Below are 23,005 nucleotides of genomic sequence, written 5' to 3'. Positions count from 1 at the left end.
TTAGAACCTACCTGTTGATTGTTTACACACTTCTCTTCCACCTCAAACCACACAGAATCAACAACCAGTTCAGCATTGTTTTCTCCAGTTATCACATAATATGCAATCAAGCGTGCAGAAGGAATCATTTCTGTAGTAATGGGAATGTTCAGACTGAAAATCTGGTTACCGACTGGACGGTCTTTTGTTCCAAATAAAATTATTTTTCCTTTTGATACGACCTGGGTCATGACAAAAATAGAAATTCACAGCACAGAAAATGACTGATGCTACAATAAAGGAGATATTGAAAACCTTCGAGATAATCGGAAAATAGATCTTTAATTCAATATAAGAATTAAATAAAGTTGCGACTAAATCTGATGCAATCAAATTTTTGTTTAGGGTGTCTTATTCTGCCACTTCATTTTCTTTTCTTCCACTGCGCTGAAATTTGTTTTCATTCAAGTGTGGATGGCAGTATTGGGAAAGCACCGTTTTGCCACAGTGAAACTATTTTTCACAGCAGAAAAGGTTCCTGTCATATAATGTCTCGTATCAATAAGTAGGAAATACATGGTTATTGCAGAGGAGTGTTCTTCAACAGCAATGCATAAGTGCCTCTATAACTTAAGTTTTGTGCTATGAATCACATGCAGCAGTTGAAAGGTCAGTATAGACCTTTCGGGGAAAGGGCGGGGGAGTGGGACTAGCTGAAGTGCTCTTGCAGAGAGCCGGCACGAGCTCGACGGGCCAAATTGCTTTCTTCCGTGCAGTAACCATTCTATGATTCTATGATTTATTTCTGCGTAAAAAAGTTTTCCCTCATGTCGTCTTTGGACAAGGATGTAAACATGAACAAACTTTTAAAAAGTATAATTTTTTTTTAAGTTTCTTAAAAATTGTAATTTTTATTAAAATGGGGAAATCTGACACTCCACAAAATTAAAATTGGTTTTTCAGGGCCATAACGTTTGTTTAACAGTCAATACGCTGTTAAAACTCCAGTTACACCTAATCCAACAAGGTCTAACTTTTAACAGCGATATTACCGCGGAAAAGCCCACGTTTTCATCAGTTTCCCTGATTACACTGATTGCCGGCTATGTGAGTGGGACGGTGGGGGAGAGAGCACAGCGCAGCCAGTGTCGGAGCAGTGAATGACTGACCGCAACTTCAGATTTCCACGTTAGAATGCGCATGCGCTACACCCTGAAGTTGCGGTCAGTTTCAAAGGGGTAATAACAGGGAACGCTGTTTGTTCGCTGTTATTACCCACTGCAAATTCTGGGCCAATGTGTTCTACTGCTAAGGTGGAGGTGTGTTTAATATGGCCTTTCTCTTTAAGTTAAGAATGTCTAATTGCTCTAACTAAACAGCCTTCGGTCACTCAGAATTTAAATACTGTTTGGTTAGGTAACTTTGTAGATTGGAAGCACTTGTCAGTTTCAGGTTACAGTTTAGAATCGTCCAGCATTTTATATTGTTCTGCATCAGTAACAAAGTGCAAATTTTGGAATGTGACAACTGACGTGTGGCATCTATTCTCACTGATATACTATTTTTAATATATTACGAGTGGACATCCTTTGCCTTGTTAATAGTAAGTTGGATTATGTGTTGCTCCATAAGACAGGGGTTTTAAACCATGTAATGCACATTGCATTATTCTGCTATAGCGGAGCTGTGTTCCTTTAAGGAAACAAATTCTAATTGTTGTTAACTAAACACGAGCTCAGGTCACTCGGAGTTCAATTGTTGCTTGGTGGCAGAACAGCATTTCGTAAAGTGCTCATCAGTTTCAGCTCCAATTCAAAAGCAAAAAAAGGTTAATTGCGATTCAGGCTGGAGATTGCAGCCCTGGCTTAGTTTGTGGGAATGTTAATTAAGAGCTTGCAGACATTGTGGCACTGGTATTTTGTGTTCCTGAGAAATGTTTTTAGAAATTGCAAGTGACTGTCTTTGTTTATTTATACTTTATTTTAAGTGTGATGCTGAAATTTGCAGTGTGTGGTATCTGAAGTGAGATTAACATCTAAAGTGGACAGGAAATGTATGTACACATAAAGTTTTTATAATACTTTATAGAGCTATAAACAGATGTCAAATTTTACAAGACTTACTAAATAAGAGCATTTCAAGCAAATCCCTATTAGACATCAATATCAAAACTGTAATAAATCATTGTTACCTGATAGTGGAAGTGTTTTATTTTATTCAAGTAGGGACTACTTGCGACAAGGTTCACACTAAGATAGTTCCCGACTCGGAGTTTTTGGAAAGCTGCTGTCCAAGCAATGTACAGGTAGCTTCCAGAGAGTGAGCGATAAGCTGTTGCTGTGTACGACTTGGAGATGGGCAGTTCGTCTTCGAGAGCAGTTCTAATCTAAAAAAAAGGTTGCAGTGAAATCCATTTAGATTATAGGCAAACCTGACATAGGTAAATCTTTGCCAAGCCCCAGCTAGCTGCCAACTCAGTGCTGATAACACAATTACATTTATATGCAATTCTAGCTATAAGCAACTTTCTGTACAGTAGAACCTACTCTACATTAAAGATATTCAACAGCAAACTTTGGAACATAGGACGGACTTGATGAAGGCAATTTTAACCCTGCCCATCTGGTGGAAACAGGGCAGGTAGGCTGTTAAAATGTCCTAAGTTACTTACCCACCCTAGAGCCACCAGGATCCTGGTGTACACAATTTTAACCTGCTCTCCTGAGCAGGCGGGAAGGACGCCCACCCAAAGCTGTCGGGGTCCTTCTTTATATATGCATATCCAGTCCCAATGACATAATTGGGAAACAATTTTAACTCAGGCCAGAGCGGGAAAGCCGTAGCAACTTTCTCGGGAGGTCAACTCAGGACAGAAAAGGATCAGCACTGGAAGAAGCCAACAAAGGCAAGTGCTTGTCTTCCCTTTTAAGGGCAGGAAGAGGAGGAGTGCTCCTCCATGCCCACGTGGGAAGATTAGACCTCCCCTGCCCCGGATTCCCCCTTTCTCGAACGCGGGGTGCCCTTGCGGTGTCTCCAGAAACCTCATCCCACCTCCTACCTTGTGTTAGTGGGCAGCCTCTGGGCCACCCAATTTTCTGCTGCTGATTCCTGCCCAGAACAGGTGGGAAGTTGGCTGGCTGGATTTAAATGAGGCACAGTTGTTAAAATCAGCCAGCACTCATTCTGCCACGGTGGTGGGGAGGGGGTGGAGGGCTCTATCTCACCAGCATGACTTTCTGCCGGAAATCCACTGTCAGTTAAAATCTAGGCCTATATTTTAGTTTCCCATTGAGCATTCTATTTTACTAACTTTGTATAATCTGTAAAATTACTTATGTAAAATGAACATAGAAGATTAAAAAATGTAAATTGCATACCAAGAGCTATAACTCTATACAGTATATATCTATCACTGCATCTTGCAGATGGAGTTACCATGACTTCAAAAAATTAATAGACCATTTTTAAAAGCAAATATTCCCCCCCCCCACACTTGTAGATTTTCTGGCGTCTGACAAAATTGCTTTGTTATCAGTTACCAGGAAGTACTCAAGGACCATGTGAGTTATCAGATTTCATCTCTTTCACTCTGTAAAAAAGCACCTGGTTTCTACACAGAACCCATTAGACCAAGATTAGAAATTCATTAGGAGCAATATCAGCAACAGACATATGTATTACCACTTAATCCCACGCTGCAAGTATAGACCAACTGGAATATTTATTTAGAAGGATGGATAATTTAATTTGTCTGATCATATTGGCAAGAAATGAAATATAATGCAGCACTGATTATGGAATCATGATAATGTGTTGGATTAAAGACTTAATATAAAGGCAATTTATTTTTAAATCTGTGCTGTATAAAATTACAATCTGTGGTCACTGTTTTAACTCTATATGACAGTGAACTCCAGATGTTTTTAAAAATAAAAGCATTTCATACTTTGTTTTTTAGAATGACACAGAAGGCTAAAACCATATCCTCACTCTTTGACTCAGTGCTGCAATACATCCAAGCTTTAAGTTATGCCTTAAATTCCAAACCATGTCTATAACCACAGCAAAAGCAATCCTTTGAATTTGAATCAAATAACTATGGATGGCTGGATTTTTGGCTCTCGCCATCTAATTGACAGTTTTGAAATTATAACCAAGTTAAGTGATCAAACTGTGTTTCTGTATTGTCAGGATGGCAGATCTTGGGGTATAGTTGTGTCCATCTAGACTTTCAAATTAAAGCCAGTTGTGCTGATCATCTTTTGTCACCTGGTGTTGGTGTCAGATAGTACATGGGCACGTGAAGAAGATGCAAAGAGCAGCCATTGGAGGCAATGTGCTGGTGCTCCCGTCAGTGTGCCATAGAATGGTAGGACATGAGCTCGTTGCTGCAATCCACCATAATAATGAGTTTTCAATCACGGCTGTTCCAGCAAGCAGAATGCAAGACAGAGGCTAGTGCTGTTTCTGTGCGGATGAAAGAAAAATATGAAGGCACGCTATCCCAAGCTACTCTCATAAACCTCATTCTGATTAGCTTAACGGTATCATTGGTAGTCACCTGCTTATCCAGTGAGTTGAGAACCAAATATACTGGGAACCAAAATGTAGGGGATTAAAAAAAATTTAAATATGGTGCGCAGGAATATTCAAACTACTGAATAGCTCACCGGCTCAAAGGCCAGTTGCTTAAAATCACAATTTTAATGATTTATTTTCATGTACCACTTCTCACTGTTGCTAATTCTATGTCGTTAATCATAAAATAAACAAAGAATGTTACAATTAAAATTGCCAATGATTGTCATAACCTATGTGTTGCAAATTCATTCTTTCTTCCGGGTTAGAAAATAACCAACCTGTGCTTTCAGCATTGCATAAAATGTGCCAGGTCACCTTTATTCATCGAATCCCCATATCACAGGCTGTGAGATAGGCCAATCTGTCATGACTGGGATCTGCTGGTTTTGTCCACTAACCTCAAATTCTAACTCTTGAATATCAGCTGGAGCATTCATAGTAAACATTACTGTTCCATCACTTCTTCTGGTCCTCCTTCCTTCATGCAAATCTTCTGCAATCAGCTGATTCCTTTCACCACCTTCAAAAACTGCAGTTGCAGAAAATGTAACTGTGGCATCTCCTACTGGATGTCCCAAAATGTCTTTTACTTGGGCCTGTTGAAGAAATTAAGATGAGATGAAATAAGATCTAGTCATTTATATCGTGAATCCTTATAGTAATCTGACAACGGGGAGTGACTACATACTTCTGAATGTAATACTAATATGTTTAGGATATCAGCCTTTGATCTATGTTAGTGGAACATATTAAGCAAGACCAGGATATTCACATTCAAAACTGGATATAATTATGCTGTTTTGTGCCAATATTGTGTTGTCCCTTTAATACTGGTATGAAGTAAAATTGGTGGCATGATAGCATAGTGACCAACCCACATGGTGAGTTCCTGAACTCAACTATGCTGCTACAGGTAGGTGTCAAATAGGAGCCACACGTTGACAAGAAAGGAAATTTGATAACTCAGAGGATCAGAATTTTGTTTTTAGCATCTGAATGTTGAGCATTGCCTATGCAGAGCACAGAAAGCAAAATCTGGCCAGGAGGTTCGCGTGCCCTTTAAGGAACCCACTGATTTTCCTTCCATTAATTTCAGTAGAAGGAAAATTGGACAGGCTTTGTTGTTGCTGTGCGATTCTCCCCACCAGATTTTCCTTTCTGATCTCTACCCAGGTGATGCTAAACACCCAGGTGGTAAAGGCAAAAACCTACCTGAGTGACGGTAAGCCATTCCAGTGCCTTCAGACGCACTCTCTAGTGAATGCTATTGTGAAGATAACAATACATAGTCTGGCTTCATCTCATTACTAATCTATTCCATTTATTTTCATTACTGTTTCTTTCCATCTGAGTTTAATTTCATTTTTTTCTCTCACTCATCTTCTCAAAAAGAGCAATTGCTGTTGCTGGTTGGTGGAATCAAGGTTATTGGAAATTAACCACAAATGATCTGTCCAGTAAATATATATAAATAAAAAATCTCAAGCAGAGCAGAACTTCAGCTACCATGCCAAGACTGAAGGGGCTGGATTTTGCCAATGGGGAGCTTTTGGAGGCGGGACTCCCACTTGTCGGGTTTCAGTCCCGCCTCCATCAACTTCTGGCCAACCCACGCTATTTTCCCTTGATTGACCTTGTTAAGCCTGCCCAGCGGGCTTAGCAGGCCAATTAAGGGAAAGCCGGTTGCAGAGAACGTCAGAAAAAACTAATTAAACCAAAACCATCCGGAGGGATAAAGGTGCTGCAAGGTGCTGATTGCTGTTGTGCTCAGGACTACCCTCCTCTGAAACTCTGCCAAGTGAATAATATGGAAACCGCAAAGTGTCCATTTCAAATGGATGATCAGCGCAATTGGGAGTTCAGAGGGCAGAAAAGACGAGGAATTTGTCATGGGCCCCATTTACATTAAATTGCAATACGTTTCAGGGTTATAACGAAGCCTACGGATGCTGTGAGTGTGATCTCAAACACAAACGAAAACCCTCTATCCTGTTGAGTTGGAAATATGGTGTCACCAGCATTCAGGCCAGCCTGCCCAATTTCGTGCTCCCTGCAAAGCACAATATCGAGAATTGGCCTTATGGTATGCATTATTTGGAGTAACTCACTCCTAGACATTGGTTATATTGGCTTGCTTTTACATTAATGGGCAATAAAAATGTAAAAGAATATTACAACACTACAGCAGTTCTGGACAAATGAGAGGAAAATGTTGCATTTCGGGTGGAATTTTCCCAACCTCCTTGATTATGAATGAGAGGTAGTTCCTGTTTTAGTGACAATAACAAAGTCAAGTGATTTACAAAAATCTGTGTTATAGTGTTTGAAACTTTGTAGAATCCAGAAGACAGGACCAGTAGATTCTTCCAGTTCTTTGTCTGCACGAGCTTATTTGAGATTGATGTTTCCAAATGAATTAATCCAGAGGGACAGTGATGACTGACTGGTTTTGATATTAATAGCAACATTGTATATATAGTAACATTAAAAGAAGATCCACCATCAAATAGACTAGATTCATGGTACAGAAACTGAAAACGTTACTTACTATGATGTAGTATGGAAGCTTGGGTTTTATGAAGAGAGGAGTTGCTACCAAGTTAATTGTATATGGTGATACTGTAAATCTAACTCCAGTGTATTCAGCATCTTCAGATATGTCAGCTGAATGCAAAAAAAATGAAAAGTGTTATTATTTCTGACTTGCACGATTTTTTTTTCAAATTTCTTATAACTTTTTATTCCTAGAGCTCCATTGCACACTACGCCAAATTTTGTGAAATTTTTGTATTTGACTTTTGAAGACTGCCACAGAGGTTATCAGATCAATCCTGCAACTACGAGAAGAGCAAATAGTTTTATTATTTCTTTTCAGGATGTGGGCAGCACTGTTAAAGCCACATTTATGGCCTATCCCTAGTTGCCCTGAGAACCAAGCCCTGCTGTCCTTGTGGTGATGGTGCTCCCACAATGGTGTTAGGTCAGGAACTTGTTCAACTTCCCATAGTGGAAATGGATCATGCTTTAATTGAAGAAAAGCTCTTGAACCCCTAGAGTCCTTTGGTCCTGCAGCTCCCACATTAATGTTGCGTAAGGAATACAGTCACATCTTTCAACATCTCATAATGGAGCTGGATCAGTTTTTGTTTTAAATATATAAAAGCTGATTCAAAATCATTTGTATCACTTAAGTCGATTTTTAGTGGTTATAAAAGACAATTTTAGAAAAAGTCTATTTTCTTGGTCATATGTCTTTAGCAAAAGCATGTAAATCTTCATTTTGTTTTCTGGCTTCCCCTGTTCCCAACTTGTTGTTATTGGAGAACACGAGTGAGTAAGCTCGCTCTTTGACATGTTGAAGGAGATGACTGAGAAGGCAGGTATTCTTCTGTGAACCATCCAGAGTCAAATGCAAAAGTTCGATGTTTCTGGTACTGTGCATCTTCACACTTTTAATACGACCGCCCTCTTTCTGATTCAGTGCCAAAAAAATATTTTCTGTCTTACATTTTAATTTATTGATAAAGTAGCCCAGTGGCAACTACCAACTTTGACACGTGGGATTGTGCTCCAAGTCTAGCTTTAATTATGAAAGTAACCTTTAAGGCTCGGGCACCCTAAAGTTACACTGTGGGGGTACTAGCATACGAATACGTGACTAGCTTGAAATTCTTCTCTTCTCTGGGTTGCGACGCGTGCACTCCACTTGCCATATTGGACCCTCAGGTGCCCGTTTCACGCCTGCAAAATGGTTGCAGCTTAATCCAATTTCTAGGCCAGGGTTTCTGATTCTTCATACAAGTTCACGACCTCAGCTGTGCTGCTGGGTGAAGCACGAACAAGTTGAGTATCTAACCTATGTATTTAATGGTGCTTGACACTGGAAAAGAAGTAATGAGTACATATCTCAAGAAACACTAAAATAAATGGGCAACTAAAGAAGCAGGATGACAGAGCTCCAAAATGCTGTTCCACGGAGTGGTAGAATACACGCTTTTGCTTGTGATACCTCACACTGTCAGGGTGGCAAGGACCTTCTCATAGTGAGAAACATCCCAGGCTACTCTCATGGACCTCCGAGCAGTTTTTTCTACTCACTCTTTAAGTGGAGCAGCTTGTGGTACATACATCGACATGTGCAATTTTCAGTTCTCTAGTGATGAATTATTATCTTGTACCTGAGGAATCTTGAACTGTCACTCCAATATACAAAAAGTCTTCATCAAGATCTTCAATACTCTCTCGCTGTATCACTTCAGTTGCAGCTTTAGCGTTGAACTCTACAGTTGTTACTCCATTTAACATCTGATAAGGAACCAAATATTGCTAATTTTATCATCTAATACTGTACCAGACTTTCCAAAGTAAACTAAGCTTTAATTATGATTTTGATCGTCCTGAACTGTCATAATACAATGGAGTCTTATGTCTCACTGAGTGACATTGTAGATCGTGAACCTGTTTATGCAATAACAATTCAGTTAATGCATAGTCATCTATGTTGGTGGTATGATTGTGTATAAGACGAGTGGTTTAGTTTTAGGCACCAGATAGTGACAAAGGGTTTCATTGACAAGAAAGTAAAAGTGGCAGTGAGGTGCAGGGGGGCAGGAGAACATAAGGTGAGAGGGTGGGTGGGAGGAGAGGAGAAGAATTAAAGGGAGAGTGAATATGGGACCAGGGTGTGAGAGTGGGTGGCCAAAGCCTGACGTTGCAGTGAGTATGGGCAGAAACCGAGAACACGAGACAAGGCGTGTGCAGCTCCACCTCCTTTATGCTGCTGCCCTATTGCCTTGAAGTCCACCTCTGAACAACCTAAAGCTGCCCTGTGGCCCTGGCTGGATGCTTCCTCCCACCTGCGACCCAAAACGTCCCTACGTGGCAGGGCAAAAAAGGAGAAACGGCAGCAGGGCCAGGACTCGCTGAAGAAAGTGGAGTGGGGTCTAAAGGTGGTGGCAGAGCTGAGAGAAAGACAGAAGGAGCCTAAAGAAGGGCGGGTGGAGACAGAGGCTTATGTGGCCAATAAAGAGAGAGGAGCTGGGCCACACGAACAGGAAAGTGCAACAGTACCACCTAACGTGAAGTTTTCCACTACAGTCTGACAAGCAAATGTTGACAATACAGTTTTATCATTATAAAATGTTAATATAAAAAACATGGCTCAAAGATTGTGACACAGAGTAATGTGGACAGGAAATGTGCACCATAAGCAATACTTTTAATATTACTAGTCAATCTCCCATGGCCTTGCACACGGTGCGTCAAAACCAAGTGCAGTCTTCATGTGAAGCAGATTTGACAGCAGGCATAATTGAATCAGGGTGCGCACGTGTAATTCAGTCCCCAATTCCAAATTCATACATTTCTATCCTTATTTTTATATAACACTTTCATTTTACCTTATTATTTATAGTTAAATAGCAAACCTTCGGGCAATTTGGGAAGCAGAGACGCAGAGTTGGTTGGAGCAGTACAGGCTGGGGAATCGGAAGACTCAAAACTCAGGTGATACAGTGGCAACACTGGGGAAAGGATGCAATTACAACACAACAGATTTACCTGCGGAGTTTACATTATAAATGTGGCCATAGGAACTTATAATGGAAATAGTTGACACAAAAAGTGACCGCATGTAAGGTTTTATAGACAGGAAATGCATGTAGGCATAAGATTTTTTAATAAGATATATAGATACATTTATATATCACAGATGTAACTTGGTTCATTCCCTTATCCCCAGTTTTCTACATGATTGTATTGTTTAGTGCAATGCTTTCTTCCGAAGCCAGGAGGACAGCACGCTTCAAGCCAGTGGCTTTTCCTTTAGGGGTCGATACAAGTTAAAATAAATTAATTCAATTGATACTGCCCTTTGTAGATCATTTCCAAACTCCAAGTCAATGTAATAAGTAGTGCAATATAAGTTTCTCACTCTTTGTTGTTGTGATCTAGGACTTTCTGAGTCTTTGTTCTTTTGTGTCTCTTTCTTCGTCTTTCTCACTACTTTGCAGGTTTCTGACCAAAGTGCTTTTGCCCCTCTCTCTGTCCTGCACCTCTCTCAATTTGACTTTCAACTGTTGTGCATTGCAGAGCTAAATATGAGGAACCATTCTCTTCACCAACCATTCATAGGTTCCTGCATTACATTCCGATCATTGACAAGCCTCTATAGCATCCACGTTTACAAAGGCTATATGAGCATCTCAAAGCTGAAGCTTTGGTGCCTAGAAATCAAAAATGGTGACAATAGTAAGTTAACTATTAATCATAGTTTATGTTTTCTCTTACCATAACTGCTTGTGCTGCGTGTGGCATTATTTGCTTCTTACCATCTTTATCAAGAATTCCAAAATGTACAAAGACATATGCTGATGCTATAGTTTTTTTGTAAAAATAGCTGCAAAATTGTGAAAAAATTATTAGATTAATTGTGAACTGAAGTAATACTGTTTTCAAAAACAACAATCTTAACTCATTGGAGTTTAAACATAGAAACACAGAAGATAGGAGCAGGAGTAGGCCATTCGGCCCCTCAAGCCTGCTCTGCCATTCAGTGCGATCGTGGCTGATCATCCAAATTCAGTACCCTGTCCCTGCTTTCTCCCCATAAATCTTGATCCCCCTTAGCCTTAAGAAATATATCTAACTCCTTCTTGAATATATTTAATGAATTGGCCTCAACTGCCTTCTGTGGTAGAGAATTCCACAGGTTCACCACTCTCTGGGTGAAGAAATTCCTCCTCATCTCTGTCCTAAATGGCTTACCCCTTATCCTTAGACTGTGACCCCTGGTTCTGGACTCCCCCGCCATCGGGAACAGCCTCCCTGCATCTAGTCTGTCTAGTCCTGTTAGAATTTTATAAGTTTCAATGAGATCCCCTCTCATTCTTCTAAACTCTAGCGAATATAAGCCTAATCGACCCAATCTCTCTTCATACGTCATTCCTGCCATCCCAAGTATTAGTCTGGTGAATCTTCACTGCGCTCCCTCCATGGTAAGACATCCTTCATCAGATAAGGTGACCAAAACTGCACACAATACTCAAGGTGTGGTCTCACCAAGGCCCTGTACAACTGCAGCAAGACATCCTTGCTCCTGTACTCGAATCCTCTCGCTATGAAGGCCAACATACCATTTGCCTTCTTAACCGCCTGCTGCACCTGCATGCTTACCTTCAGCAACTGGTGTACAAGGACACCCAGGTCTCATTGCACTTCCCCTTTTCCCAATCTATTGCTGTTCAGATAATAATCTGCCTTCCTGTTTTTGCCACCAAAGTGGATAACCTCGCATTTATCCACATTATACTGCATCTGCCATGCATCTGCCCAATCACCCAACCTGTCCTTAGAAGAATGAGAGGTGATCTTATTGAAACATATAAGATACTGAGGGGGCTTGACAAGGTAGATGCAGAGAAGATGTTTCCCCTCATGGGGGAATCTAGAACTAGGGGGCATAGTTTCAGAATAAGGGGTCACCCATTTAAAACTGAGATGAGGAGGAATTTCTTCTCTCAGAGGGTCGTAAATCTGTGGAATTCTCTGCCCCAGAGAGCTGTGGAGGCTGAGTCATTGAATATATTTAAGGTGGAGATAGACAGATTTTTGAACAATAAGGGAGTGATGGGTTATGGGGAGTGGGCAGAGAAGTGGAGCTGAGCCCAAGATCAGATCAGCCATGATCTCATTAAATGGCGGAGCAGGCTCGAGGGGCCAAATGGCTTACTCCTGCTCCTATTTCTAATGTTATGTTCTTAACTATGCAGTGTGCATGGTGTGTGCTGCACTCACATACATGAAAAGTAAAAGAGACAGAGTTACACTGTGGCACAATTGAATTGACTTTCATGGTACTGTAGGTACAACAGTAATAAAATAAAATCCTTTATGAACTGGTGCCATACCTGCTGTATCACAATAACACAGTATCATCACCTGTCAGTTTGCAATGATTTCTGGTATTACAAAAAAACCTTACAAAAGTAAATGTCTTAAATCAGATAAACAGAATATCTTCCTAAGAAATACTTTTTTTTGATCTGATGAAACTGTTACTTAATTGTAATATAATGTAGCCAACCTCACTCCTGGAAACAAAACTCCTATTTCAAAGGAACCCACCACTGTACTTTAATGGTCACACTACAAAAAAATAACTTTGCAGCATCCTAAAAATCAATATGGTGCCATCGGCCCTTGTTTACTTTTATCACAATCTGACATTTCGTTAATGTTCATAAAAGGATTTTTAAAATCACCTGTGTATTACCACATCACAACAAACTGATAATCTAACTGAATCAGCCCCAATTTGAACTGGCACAGTGCAGCCACAGGGGCCAATTCAAAGCCATTTTTACAAAATGATTAAACAAGCGCCATTGTATGCGTATTATACGAAACAGATACGTGACAGCATGCTAACAGTATTATAATCAAAGAATTGACATGTTATTCATATGAAGCAATCTCAATCTCCAGACTTTTTGATTATGTTGAAGTTTTGTTACCACGTTAACCATTGATTCGTTTACATAAAAGTCAAAAATATAACTCAAATGTCATTATAAAGGACAGGGAAATAATTACCTTGCTGTTATAGTTATTGTAAATCTTTCAAATTCTTTAAAGGAAATGTAGTGTTTTTCTGGTTTGATAGAGATCTGAAAGGTTGGTAACACTGAAAAGATATCAACAGTTTGCCATCAAATAATGTCCTGGCTGGTTTACATAATTCTTCAGCTATCTACTGTCTCTTTTAAAGAAGACTTCAATTTCCACTGGTTTGTTCACATTTCCAGCCATTTGGGTCATTAGATCTGATTTGTGGATTGTTGCTTTAAGCATCCTTCAATGTTGTGAATATGATTTGCAATGTAGTAGATTAACATTAATTAGAATTAAGAACTGTTCTAATTCTGTTAAAACTGGAGACAAATATACAGATTGCCTCAGCTTATTAAATTTAACAATGGTGGAATCCAATTTCAAATAAGAACCAAAACATTTCATTTTACTTTGTGTTAAGTAGAGCAGTGAGTAAAGAGAAAATTAAGAAAACCAAGAAGTACTTGATTGTGTTTGAGCAATATTTAAGCTAATTAGTTACTGGTCCAATACTTCAAAGTACTTATTTTCAATGGCCTGGATTTTGCAGTAAAAGTAACGGTGAGGCTATCAGCACTCACCATTATTAAAGAATAAATCAGACAGCAACTTCTGACGACTGCACATGCACAGTTGAACGTGGAAATCAGGAAGTTGCTGTCCGAGTTGCCCTGCTCCTCCACAAACTTTGCTACTCGAGTATCTCGCCGAGAGATTCAGCATTGAACTACATGAAGGGCGTGAAGTTGGGGTACGTACCCACTAGATGCCCACTAAACACGCCAGAAAAAGTTAGGGCTTGTCCATTTCAGTCTAAGTGAATTTTTAACGGCGTGATAAGTCATAATTACTACCAAACAACCTCTCCGGTACAGCTCTATGAAGCTGTCAAACACTGACAATCTGTCTTCTAACCTGAGTCCTTCTACTCAGACTCAGTTAGAGATCTCTCCAGACTAGAAAGCAGAATGCTGCAGATTTTGACATTTCAGCGGCCATTCTGCTTTCTGTGCCGGTGAGATGAGGGACTCCCGAGACCTGAAGGAAGGAAGCCTGCAGGAGAAAGTAAAGGTAAGTAAAACTTATTAAAACACTTTACACACACCTCACACACTTACCTCTGCACACGTACACCCATCACTCACCTGCACAACAGACATCTCGACCCCTCCAACCCCTGCAGACCGGCGGTCCGCCTCGCTAACTTGGCGTGGTTCGGAGCTGTCGGGAAGCCCACAATTCAGGGCTAAAAATAGGGATTAGGCAAAAAACTGCCTGTTAACCACCTGTTAACAGGCAGTTAATTGGCACTAATCCCCTTCCCGCCTCGGGGTGGTGGCTCCCAGCACAGGTTGGCTACCTGCCTCCTGGGACATTGGCACAGAGGCAGGTTGGGTTCATGCCCCCCGATTCTGCAATTATCCCACCACTCCCGCCTCCAAACCCGCCTCCACGGGGCTTGGAAATTCGAGCCCATAGAGTCATAATGGCACAGAAGGAGGCTATTCGGCCCAGCGAGTCCATGCCAGCTCTCGGTAGAGCAATCCAGTCAGTCCCATTCCCCCGCTTTATCCCCATAGCCCTGCAAGTTTATTTCTCTCAAGTGCCTATCCAGTCTCCCATTGTGATTATAATCCAGTAAAAGAGAGTGCCTTATTTTTCAGTGAAACATTTCCTGTTACATGAGCAGACAATATTTTCTAATTTCCGGTAAAACCCTTGGTAATACCCCCTACATTAAACTGCAATTATCAAAGGCCCGGGTTCAATATTGTGAATAAATACAAGAGATGATTACATATGGATTACTACAATTTGTTTCCATCTTAAGCAGTCCTTTAGTGCAAAAGCAACTTAAAGCTCAATCTTTCCACAAACCAAAAACAATAAAAGGAATTCATATTTGTTAGTTCATGTTAGTGTTAGAATATTAAGTATTGATTTACCATATTCTTTGATCTCAAACCGTGTTGAAGTAGATGTTGTGAAGTCATTTTTATATAAAGCTTCTATTTTCCACAAACCATATCTGAAAGGAAAATCAGTGTAATTTAAATATAACAGTTAAAGCAGTATTATTAATCCATCTGAGCTCTATAGAAACATTTCTGTATTGCAAATCCATAGTAGACATGCCATTTCTGTTTTTCTGCCAGGCACAGAATCTGAGGACTAAGGGATACAATTTTAAGTTAAGAGTATCAAAAGGATATAAGAGATGTAGACAACTTTTTTTTAGTAAAATAGTAATATATTATTAGCATGCATTGTGGAACAGAAAACCATGGCACCATGGTTTTAAATAAAGGACTGAATGAATTCCCATTAGGAAATGGATACATGTCTACTAGTTCTAGAATCATGATAAGAAACCTGATAGGTTTGAAAGGATAGGATAGATGCACCAATAGTCTTCTCCAGCCCAAAACAATACAGGAAACTTTGTGCTATCCGGCACCGACGGGACCGAGCTGTTGCCGTCCCATCAAAACTGCCGGACAAACCAGCGCTAATGTTGAAACATACGGAGATTTTGAGCTCCGTATCTGGCAACAAACCTTGTTGCTTAGCAACAGCTTCTAAACAATTGGCTGTACCTTGCAAGCATCTCTGTAGCTTAGCAACAGCTTCAGTGAGACCTTGCAGAGCCTGACTGGTGAAAAAAACGCAACGAAAAGAAAAAAAACCTAACGAAACGGCTCCTGATTTTTGCCGGTGGCTCGAGCATTCCGGACAGTTAACCTCCGGATAAACCAAAGTTTCCTGTACCATGTTGCTGTGATCTAGATTTTTTTTCACTCCAAGCCTAAATGATATTGCCACTCAAATGAAACTCTTGGTGGTCATATAAGGAGTAAAATTGGAAGGGGCTCAGCTTGTCTGCCAGCCCTCTCAACTGGATAGGAGAACTTAAAGATAATGGGGGGAAATATAAAATATCCAGGGGGGTGGAAGAGGGGAAATAAAGTGTGCTCAGCACCAAAGTCCTTTAAATCAAAAATTTATAATAAGTGGGCTCTGGAACCTTTCTCGTCACATTTTTCTAAATGTAATGTCTTGCATGTTAAATCAGCTGGGTAATATTCAGAAAAGTTGTAGTTTAAAAAAATAGTATATTTCTGATAAATCAGAAGATTAGCTTTAAAAGTTTTTTGTGTGTCTTGTTTGCATTTATGAAACCTCAGCCATATTAACCCCCAATGAGCATCACACATTCAAGGAAACAAGAACAAAAAGTACAAACATTAGCAGAGAAAGTATTTTACAAAAGTGCAAATTAAGTAGAGAAGTATAGGGTCTAATGCACGTTCGGCAAGGTATATTCAACATAAGCTATATTATTATACAGTAAATGTCAAGTATTGTGATTTTGTTTTTAGGTTGGAACTTTTTTCTGTCCGTCCAGGTGAGGGAGGTTATTGCAGGGGGATGGATCATTTTTCTATTCTTGGCTTGTGGCATTCATCAAGAACTCAGATTGAATATATTATCGCTTGGATTCAAAGTAAAGTTTACTCAACTTTGTACCATTAATGCATTTTATCCCCATCCAGAGAACAGCACCTTTATGACATTTTATGCTAAGTGACCAACACGACATTAAAATTTTTACCTGGCCTTGTAAATCATAGATTCCACAACAAAAGTGTAATTTTGCACAATTTCTTTCAGATTGACATGAAAGGCTTCCTGAGTCTCTTTTAAAACTAGCAGTTGGTCATCAAAAAAAAATCTTAAATTAAATTTGAGAATGCACAATTAATTGATAGGAATACGAATTTCCAGAAAAATAAGCTTGGCAATATTTAATCTGTATCTTCTCTATGTTGCTTAACAGCAGTAACAATAACAATTTACTTGGGATTAGATGGAATCTTGAAGTCAGGTACTGAGATTATTCCAGTGACATCTTCGTATTCAAGATAGTCCACTTTTACTCCTTCGGGATCCTTATTTGCAGAACAAACACAATTGTTTTACTTTCAATTTACTTCTTTAAGATTTAGAAAATTTTCCATAAAATGCTTTATAAAAGGCAACTTTACAATAAAGTGTTTATAAAGGACACAGAGTTTCAAAATATCCTGGTACAGCAACATGCTGCCCACCAGGCCACCCTTTCTGCAATTATGCCTAAAGAGAGCAGCTTTATACTTACTTTTATGTCAGATATATGCTGCCCATATGTTACATGTTGGTATAAAATTCAGGTTTTACAATCATAAATATTTACCTGAACACCAATACTGAAGCAATTCTCTAAATTTAAAGAGCTCACCTTAAAAGTAACAACAACTGGTCTTTTGGCTGGTTTGAGTTCTTCATTCAGAGAATATATTCGAAATTTCACTACAGATAAAAAGACCAGAAAAATATTAGAATAAAAACAAAAGAATGTAATGAGATTGCAGTGTTCAAGTTTAACAATTGCTGTATAGTATGAAAGCGTCTCTGGTTCCACTGCCAATATTCTTCACTCTCTTTCTTGTGCTCATCCTAAGGTCCCTGCAGTGAGCAAGAACCATGACCCCAAAAATCCGCAGACCACAAGACCGGCGGTTACACTAGCATTGCACCCAGCGTTGCCCTTCCACATTGACCCCACTTAATGTTCATGGGGCCATTGGGTGCCTGTGCCACTCTGGACAAATCCCTGGCACCCGCCTGCCTCATGCAACTGGAAAACCTGCCACCTGCTCATCATCTTTTATTTAGCAGTTCAAGGCTGCTTCCCTGGCCTGTAACCCCTGCCCCGCCTCTACCAATCCCTTTCCTGTGCCTCCACCCACCCGGTGGAGCCCACTTGTATCCATCTGAAATCAATAGAATGAAAATCTGGCAGGCTGTATAAAGAGCGTGTGATCCACCCCAAACAGAATACTACGCAGGCGACGGAGACAAAAAAATCTACCCCCCAGATCTTACAGGCAGGAGTCGACCGCTGAATATGAAGATAACCAAACAAAGTGAGAGGTTCAACTGTAAGAATTAGGAGCAGGAGTAGGCCGTAAGGGCCTCGAGCCTGCTCCGCCATTCAATAATATCATGGCTGATCTTCGACCTCAGATCCACTTTCCTGCCCGATCCCCATATCCCTTGATTCCCTGTATAATGTAAAATTTGTCTGGCTGAGGGGAGAATTTTTGCAGATGGAAAATTAAGCTTAAGACTGGTACCTGACTGATCAGGAGTGTAAACAGGTTTGTCAGTCTGGACGAAGAGTAATCCATTCTGGTAAGACACTGGCACTATCTCCTCTTGAGTAAAATCTGTAGAAAGTGCTTGTAAGTACACGTATTGTTTTTCACCTTTCTTTCTAGGTAAATCTTTTGGCAAGATCTGTTAAAAAAAGCAGACTTATTTTTGCAGGCATACAATTATTTCTTCCGATTATTATTATTTCAACCATTATCCAAATCTCTAATTTTTGATAATGTACAACATAGTGTTGCTAATGTTTTTAAGATGTAATGTACTTCAAGATTTGAGTACTGGGTTAGTCAGTATTCCACAAAAATGAAAGGTTTAATAATTGAAAGAGTTTAAATCCTAAACAAATCTGGTTTCAAACTTGGTTTTTCCTTATTATGTGGTGTTGCCACATTGGGGAAACACTGTGTGTATGTAGATAAACCTGTATAATCCCCTTTTAACTGCTGTATTCCCCTCCCCCCCGCAAGACAGTTGCAAGCTGAGAGGAATAAGGCATGTTCAGACTTGCCTGCTGCTGAGAGAAGGAAAACCAATCAGGTTCCAGCAGGTGACCAATCCGTGAGTCATCACAGGCTCGCGGGCTTTACGAATTCAGTACTGTATTGTGAGAGTTGGAGTAAAGACCTATTTCTTGTAGCTCGCTGTGTTGCCTATTTCTTTATGCGGGAGACTGTAGTCTCCCACAATAATAATAATCTGCAGCTCAACTCATTGAAATGAATGAAAACAAGAACTGGGCAGCAGAGGACAGAAATTTTTCTGGCTCTTTTAACCTATAATCTTTGTAATTACAGCATCAAATATTATTTTCTTTTTCTCCAAATGTTCTCCCTTTTCTCTTCCCTCTCTTCACTAATGCTGGGGCTATGGTTCCACGAGTACCAGCAGCCTTCCAAATCTTGCACAAACGCCATTCCTCATCTGCGAACCTCGACCATGCAGACAGCATGCTATTTGACTATAATGAGATAGAGATGAGGTCCTGCTGTTACTCAACATGAATCTTGGGCAAGGTATCTGGAAAGCTACCAGTACTAAGGAAACCATATCATAGCATGCGCAGGTCACCTTCAGGAAAAGAAAGAAGAATATTGAGGGGGGGGGAGTGGAGGAATTGGGGGTTAAATTGGATAATATGTGCAGGCAGCACTTTAAATTCATGCGGCCTGCTCTATTACCTGATTTCTGTGTGAAGCCAGCACTACGCGCGCTGTTGATTGGCTGCACGCGTCAGCAGGGGGCCCGATATTGCAAGTAGCTAGCGCTACTTAAAGGCAGCCTGCACCTCTTAATTGGGAGGTACATTGTGGCTGCAAGAAGTGGTGTGAGATTTTTCAAAAGTCAATCTTGGCTGTGATGCTTTGAGCAGTGGCTGCACATGCGAGAAAGCAAGCATCAAAGTTTTCAGACAATGCACTGGAGTCTTGCTGGAAGAGGTGGAAAGAAGGAGCGACATTCTCTATCTGCAGTGGGGCAGGAGGCCCTGCAGACATATGCGCAGGAGGCAGTGGGTAGAAGTAATGGCGGAGGTCAATGCCAGGAGTGTTGCTCCAAGAACATGGATGCAGTGCAGAAAGAAGTTTAATGATCTGACATGAGTTGTCAAGATGAGTGAGTTCATCTACCAAGTGCACCACAAGCTTCATCCACTGCACAATTCTCTAGACCCCTATCACCCACCTGCCAACAATCTTTATCAATCAGTGCTCAACCCTTCAATTCAATCCACTCAGTTGTAAACAACCGCTACGAAAAACAATTAGAATTTAAAAAATGGACGGACCACCCGGCATCGACCTCGGCACCGGAAACAACAGCGACAACGGCAAACCCAGCCCTGTCGACCCTGCAAAGTCCTCCTTACCAACATCTGGGGGCTTGTGCCAAAATTGGGAGAGCTGTCCCACAGACTAGTCAAGCAACAGCCTGACATAGTCATAATTACTGAATCATACCTTACAACCAATGTCCCAGACACCACCATCACCATCCCTGGGTATGTCCTGTCCCACCGGCAGGACAGACCCACCAGAGGTGGTGGCACCGTGGTATACAGTCGGGAGGGAGTAGCCCTGGGAGTCCTCAACATTGACTCAGGACCCCATGAGGTCTCATGGCATCAAGTCAAACATGGGCAAGGAAACCTCCTGCTGATTACCACCTACCGCCCTCCCTCAGCTGATGAATCAGTACTCCTTCATGTTGAACACCAATTGGAAGAAGCACTGAGAGTAGCAAGGGCACAAAATGTCCTCTGGGTGGGGGACTTCAATGTCCATCACCAAGAGTGGCTCGGTAGCACCACAACTGACTGAGCTGGCCGAGTCCTAAAGGACATAGCTGCCAGACTGGGTCTGCGACAGGTGGTGAGGGAACCAACAAGAGGGAAAAACTTACTTGATCTCGTCCTCACCAATCTACCTGTTGCAGATGCATCTGTCCATGACAGCATTGGTGGAAGTGACCACCGCACAGTCCTTGTGGAGACGAAGTCCCGTCTTCATGTTGAGGATACCCTCCACCGTGTTGTGTGGCACTACCACCATGCTAAATGGGACAGATTTCGAACAGATCTGGCAACTCAAAACTGGGCATCAATGAGGCGCTGTGGGCCATCAGCAGCAGCAGAATTGTATTCAACCACAATCTGTAACCTCATGGCCCGGCATATCCCTCACTTTACCATTACCATCAAGCCGGGAGATCAACCCTGGTTTAACGAAGAGTGCAGGAGAGCATGCCGGGAACAGCACCAGGCATACTGAAAAAAAATGAGGTGTCAACCTGGTGAGGCTACAACACAGGACTACTTGCATGCCAAACAACGGAAGCAACATGCGATAGACAGAGCTAAGCGATCTCACAACCATCGGATCAAATCAAAGCTCTGCAGTCCTGCCACATCCAGTCATGAGTGGTGGTGGACAATTAAATAGTTAACAGGAGGAGGAGGCTCCAAAAATATCCCCATCCTCAATGATGGTGGAGCCCAGCACGTGAGTGCAAAAGACAAGGCTGAAGCATTTGCAACTATCTTCAGCCAGAAGTGCCGAGTGGATGATCCATCTCGGCCTCCTCCTGAGGTCCCCAGCATCACAGATGCCAGTCTTCAGCCCATTCAATTCACTCCACGTGATGTCAAGAAACGGCTGAAGACACTGGATACTGCAAAGGCTATGGGCCCTGACAACATTCCGGCAATAGTACTGAAGACTTGTGCTCCAGAACTAGCTGCGCCCCTAGCCAAGCTGTTCCAGTACAGCTACAACACTGGCATCTACCCGGCAATGTGGAAAATTGCCCAAGTATGTCCTGTCTACAAAAAGCAGGACAAATCCGACCCGGCCAATTACCGTCCCATCAGTCTACTCTCAATCATCAGCAAAGTGATGGAAGGTGTCGTCGACAGTGCTATCAAGCGGCACTTACTCAGCAATAACCTGCTAACTAACGCCCAGTTTGGGTTCCGCCAGGGCCACTCAGCTCCTGACCTCATTACAGCCTTGGTCCAAACATGGACAAAAGAGCTGAACTCAAGAGGTGAGGTGAGAGTGACTGCCCTTGACATCAAGGCAGCATTTGATCGAGTGTGGCATCAAGGAGCCCTAGCAAAACTGAAGTCAATGAGAATCAAGGGGAAAACTCTCCATTGGTTGGAATCTACCAAGCACAAAGGAAGTTGGCTGTGGTTGTTGGAGGTCATTCATCTCAATCACAAGACATCACTGCAGGAGTTCCTCAGGGCAGTGTCCTAGGCCCAACCATCTTCAGCTGTTTCATCAATGACCGTCCCTCCATCATAAGGTGAGAAGTGGGGATGTTCACTGATGATTGCACACTGTTCAGCACCATTCGAGACTCGTCAGATACTGACGCAGTCCGTGTCCATATGCAGCAAGACCTGGACAACATTCAGACTTGGGCTGACAAGTGGCAAGTAACATTCGCACCACACAAGTGCCAGGCAATGACCATCTCCAACAAGCGAGACTCTAACCATCTCCCCTTGACATTCAATGGCATTACCATCGCTGAATCCCCCACTATCAACATCCTGGGCGTTACCATTGATCAGAAACTGAACTGGACCAGCCATATAAATACTGTGGCTACAAGAGCAGGCCAGAGGCTGGGAATTCTGCGGCGAGTGTCTCACCTCCTGACTCCCCAAAGCCTTTCCACCATCTACAAGGCACAAGTCAGGAGTGTGATGGAATACTCTCCACTTGCCTGGATGAGTGCAGCTCCAACACTCAAGAAGCTCGACACCATTCAGGATAAAGCAGCCCGCTTGATTGGCACTCCATCCATTCATTGCTTTCATTGCAGCAAAACAGCTTCCATCAAAGGTCTGAGCGCCACTGTGGAAGCTCAGACTGCTGCCATCATAAAAAAGTGTAATGTAGGAAATGCGGCAGCCAATTTGCGCACAGCAAGCTCCCACAAACAGCAATGTGATCATGACCAGATAATCTGTTTTTAGTGATGTTGATTGAGGGATAAATATTGGCCAGGGCCTGGATACCACTGTTTGAAGGGGCTTCCAGGATGCTACAGCACGCCATCAATCTGTTCTCCAAAAGATCAGTAGGATTGCTGAGTCGCCGCCCCAGGAGAGTGG

The 23,005-nt window shown here is 41.6% G+C and overlaps 1 protein-coding gene across 2 annotated transcripts in view; it reads right to left on the bottom strand.

Moving 5' to 3' along the window:
• Window positions 1–23,005, bottom strand: part of c5 (complement component 5) — a 122,492-nt gene that overhangs the window by 83,282 nt on the left and 16,205 nt on the right. For both annotated transcript variants that reach the window (XM_085965559.1, XM_085965558.1), the window contains exons 3-13: window positions 18,348–18,510; window positions 17,450–17,520; window positions 17,029–17,120; window positions 15,117–15,199; window positions 13,153–13,243; window positions 10,849–10,957; window positions 8,739–8,865; window positions 7,109–7,224; window positions 4,959–5,156; window positions 2,171–2,365; window positions 12–221 (exon numbers count right to left, since the gene is read on the bottom strand). In XM_085965559.1, coding sequence (XP_085821685.1) covers window positions 12–221; window positions 2,171–2,365; window positions 4,959–5,156; window positions 7,109–7,224; window positions 8,739–8,865; window positions 10,849–10,957; window positions 13,153–13,243; window positions 15,117–15,199; window positions 17,029–17,120; window positions 17,450–17,520; window positions 18,348–18,510 — 1,455 coding nt within the window. The remainder of the gene's footprint in view (window positions 1–11; window positions 222–2,170; window positions 2,366–4,958; window positions 5,157–7,108; window positions 7,225–8,738; window positions 8,866–10,848; window positions 10,958–13,152; window positions 13,244–15,116; window positions 15,200–17,028; window positions 17,121–17,449; window positions 17,521–18,347; window positions 18,511–23,005) is intronic.

The sequence above is a fragment of the Somniosus microcephalus genome, chromosome 23, assembly GCF_052327205.1.
Source record: "Somniosus microcephalus isolate GS21.2 chromosome 23, FLI_Smic_1.0, whole genome shotgun sequence".
Classification (NCBI taxonomy): domain Eukaryota; kingdom Metazoa; phylum Chordata; class Chondrichthyes; order Squaliformes; family Somniosidae; genus Somniosus; species Somniosus microcephalus.
Note: the sequence above shows the minus strand (reverse complement) of the source record. Positions and strands in the feature narration are given on the sequence as shown.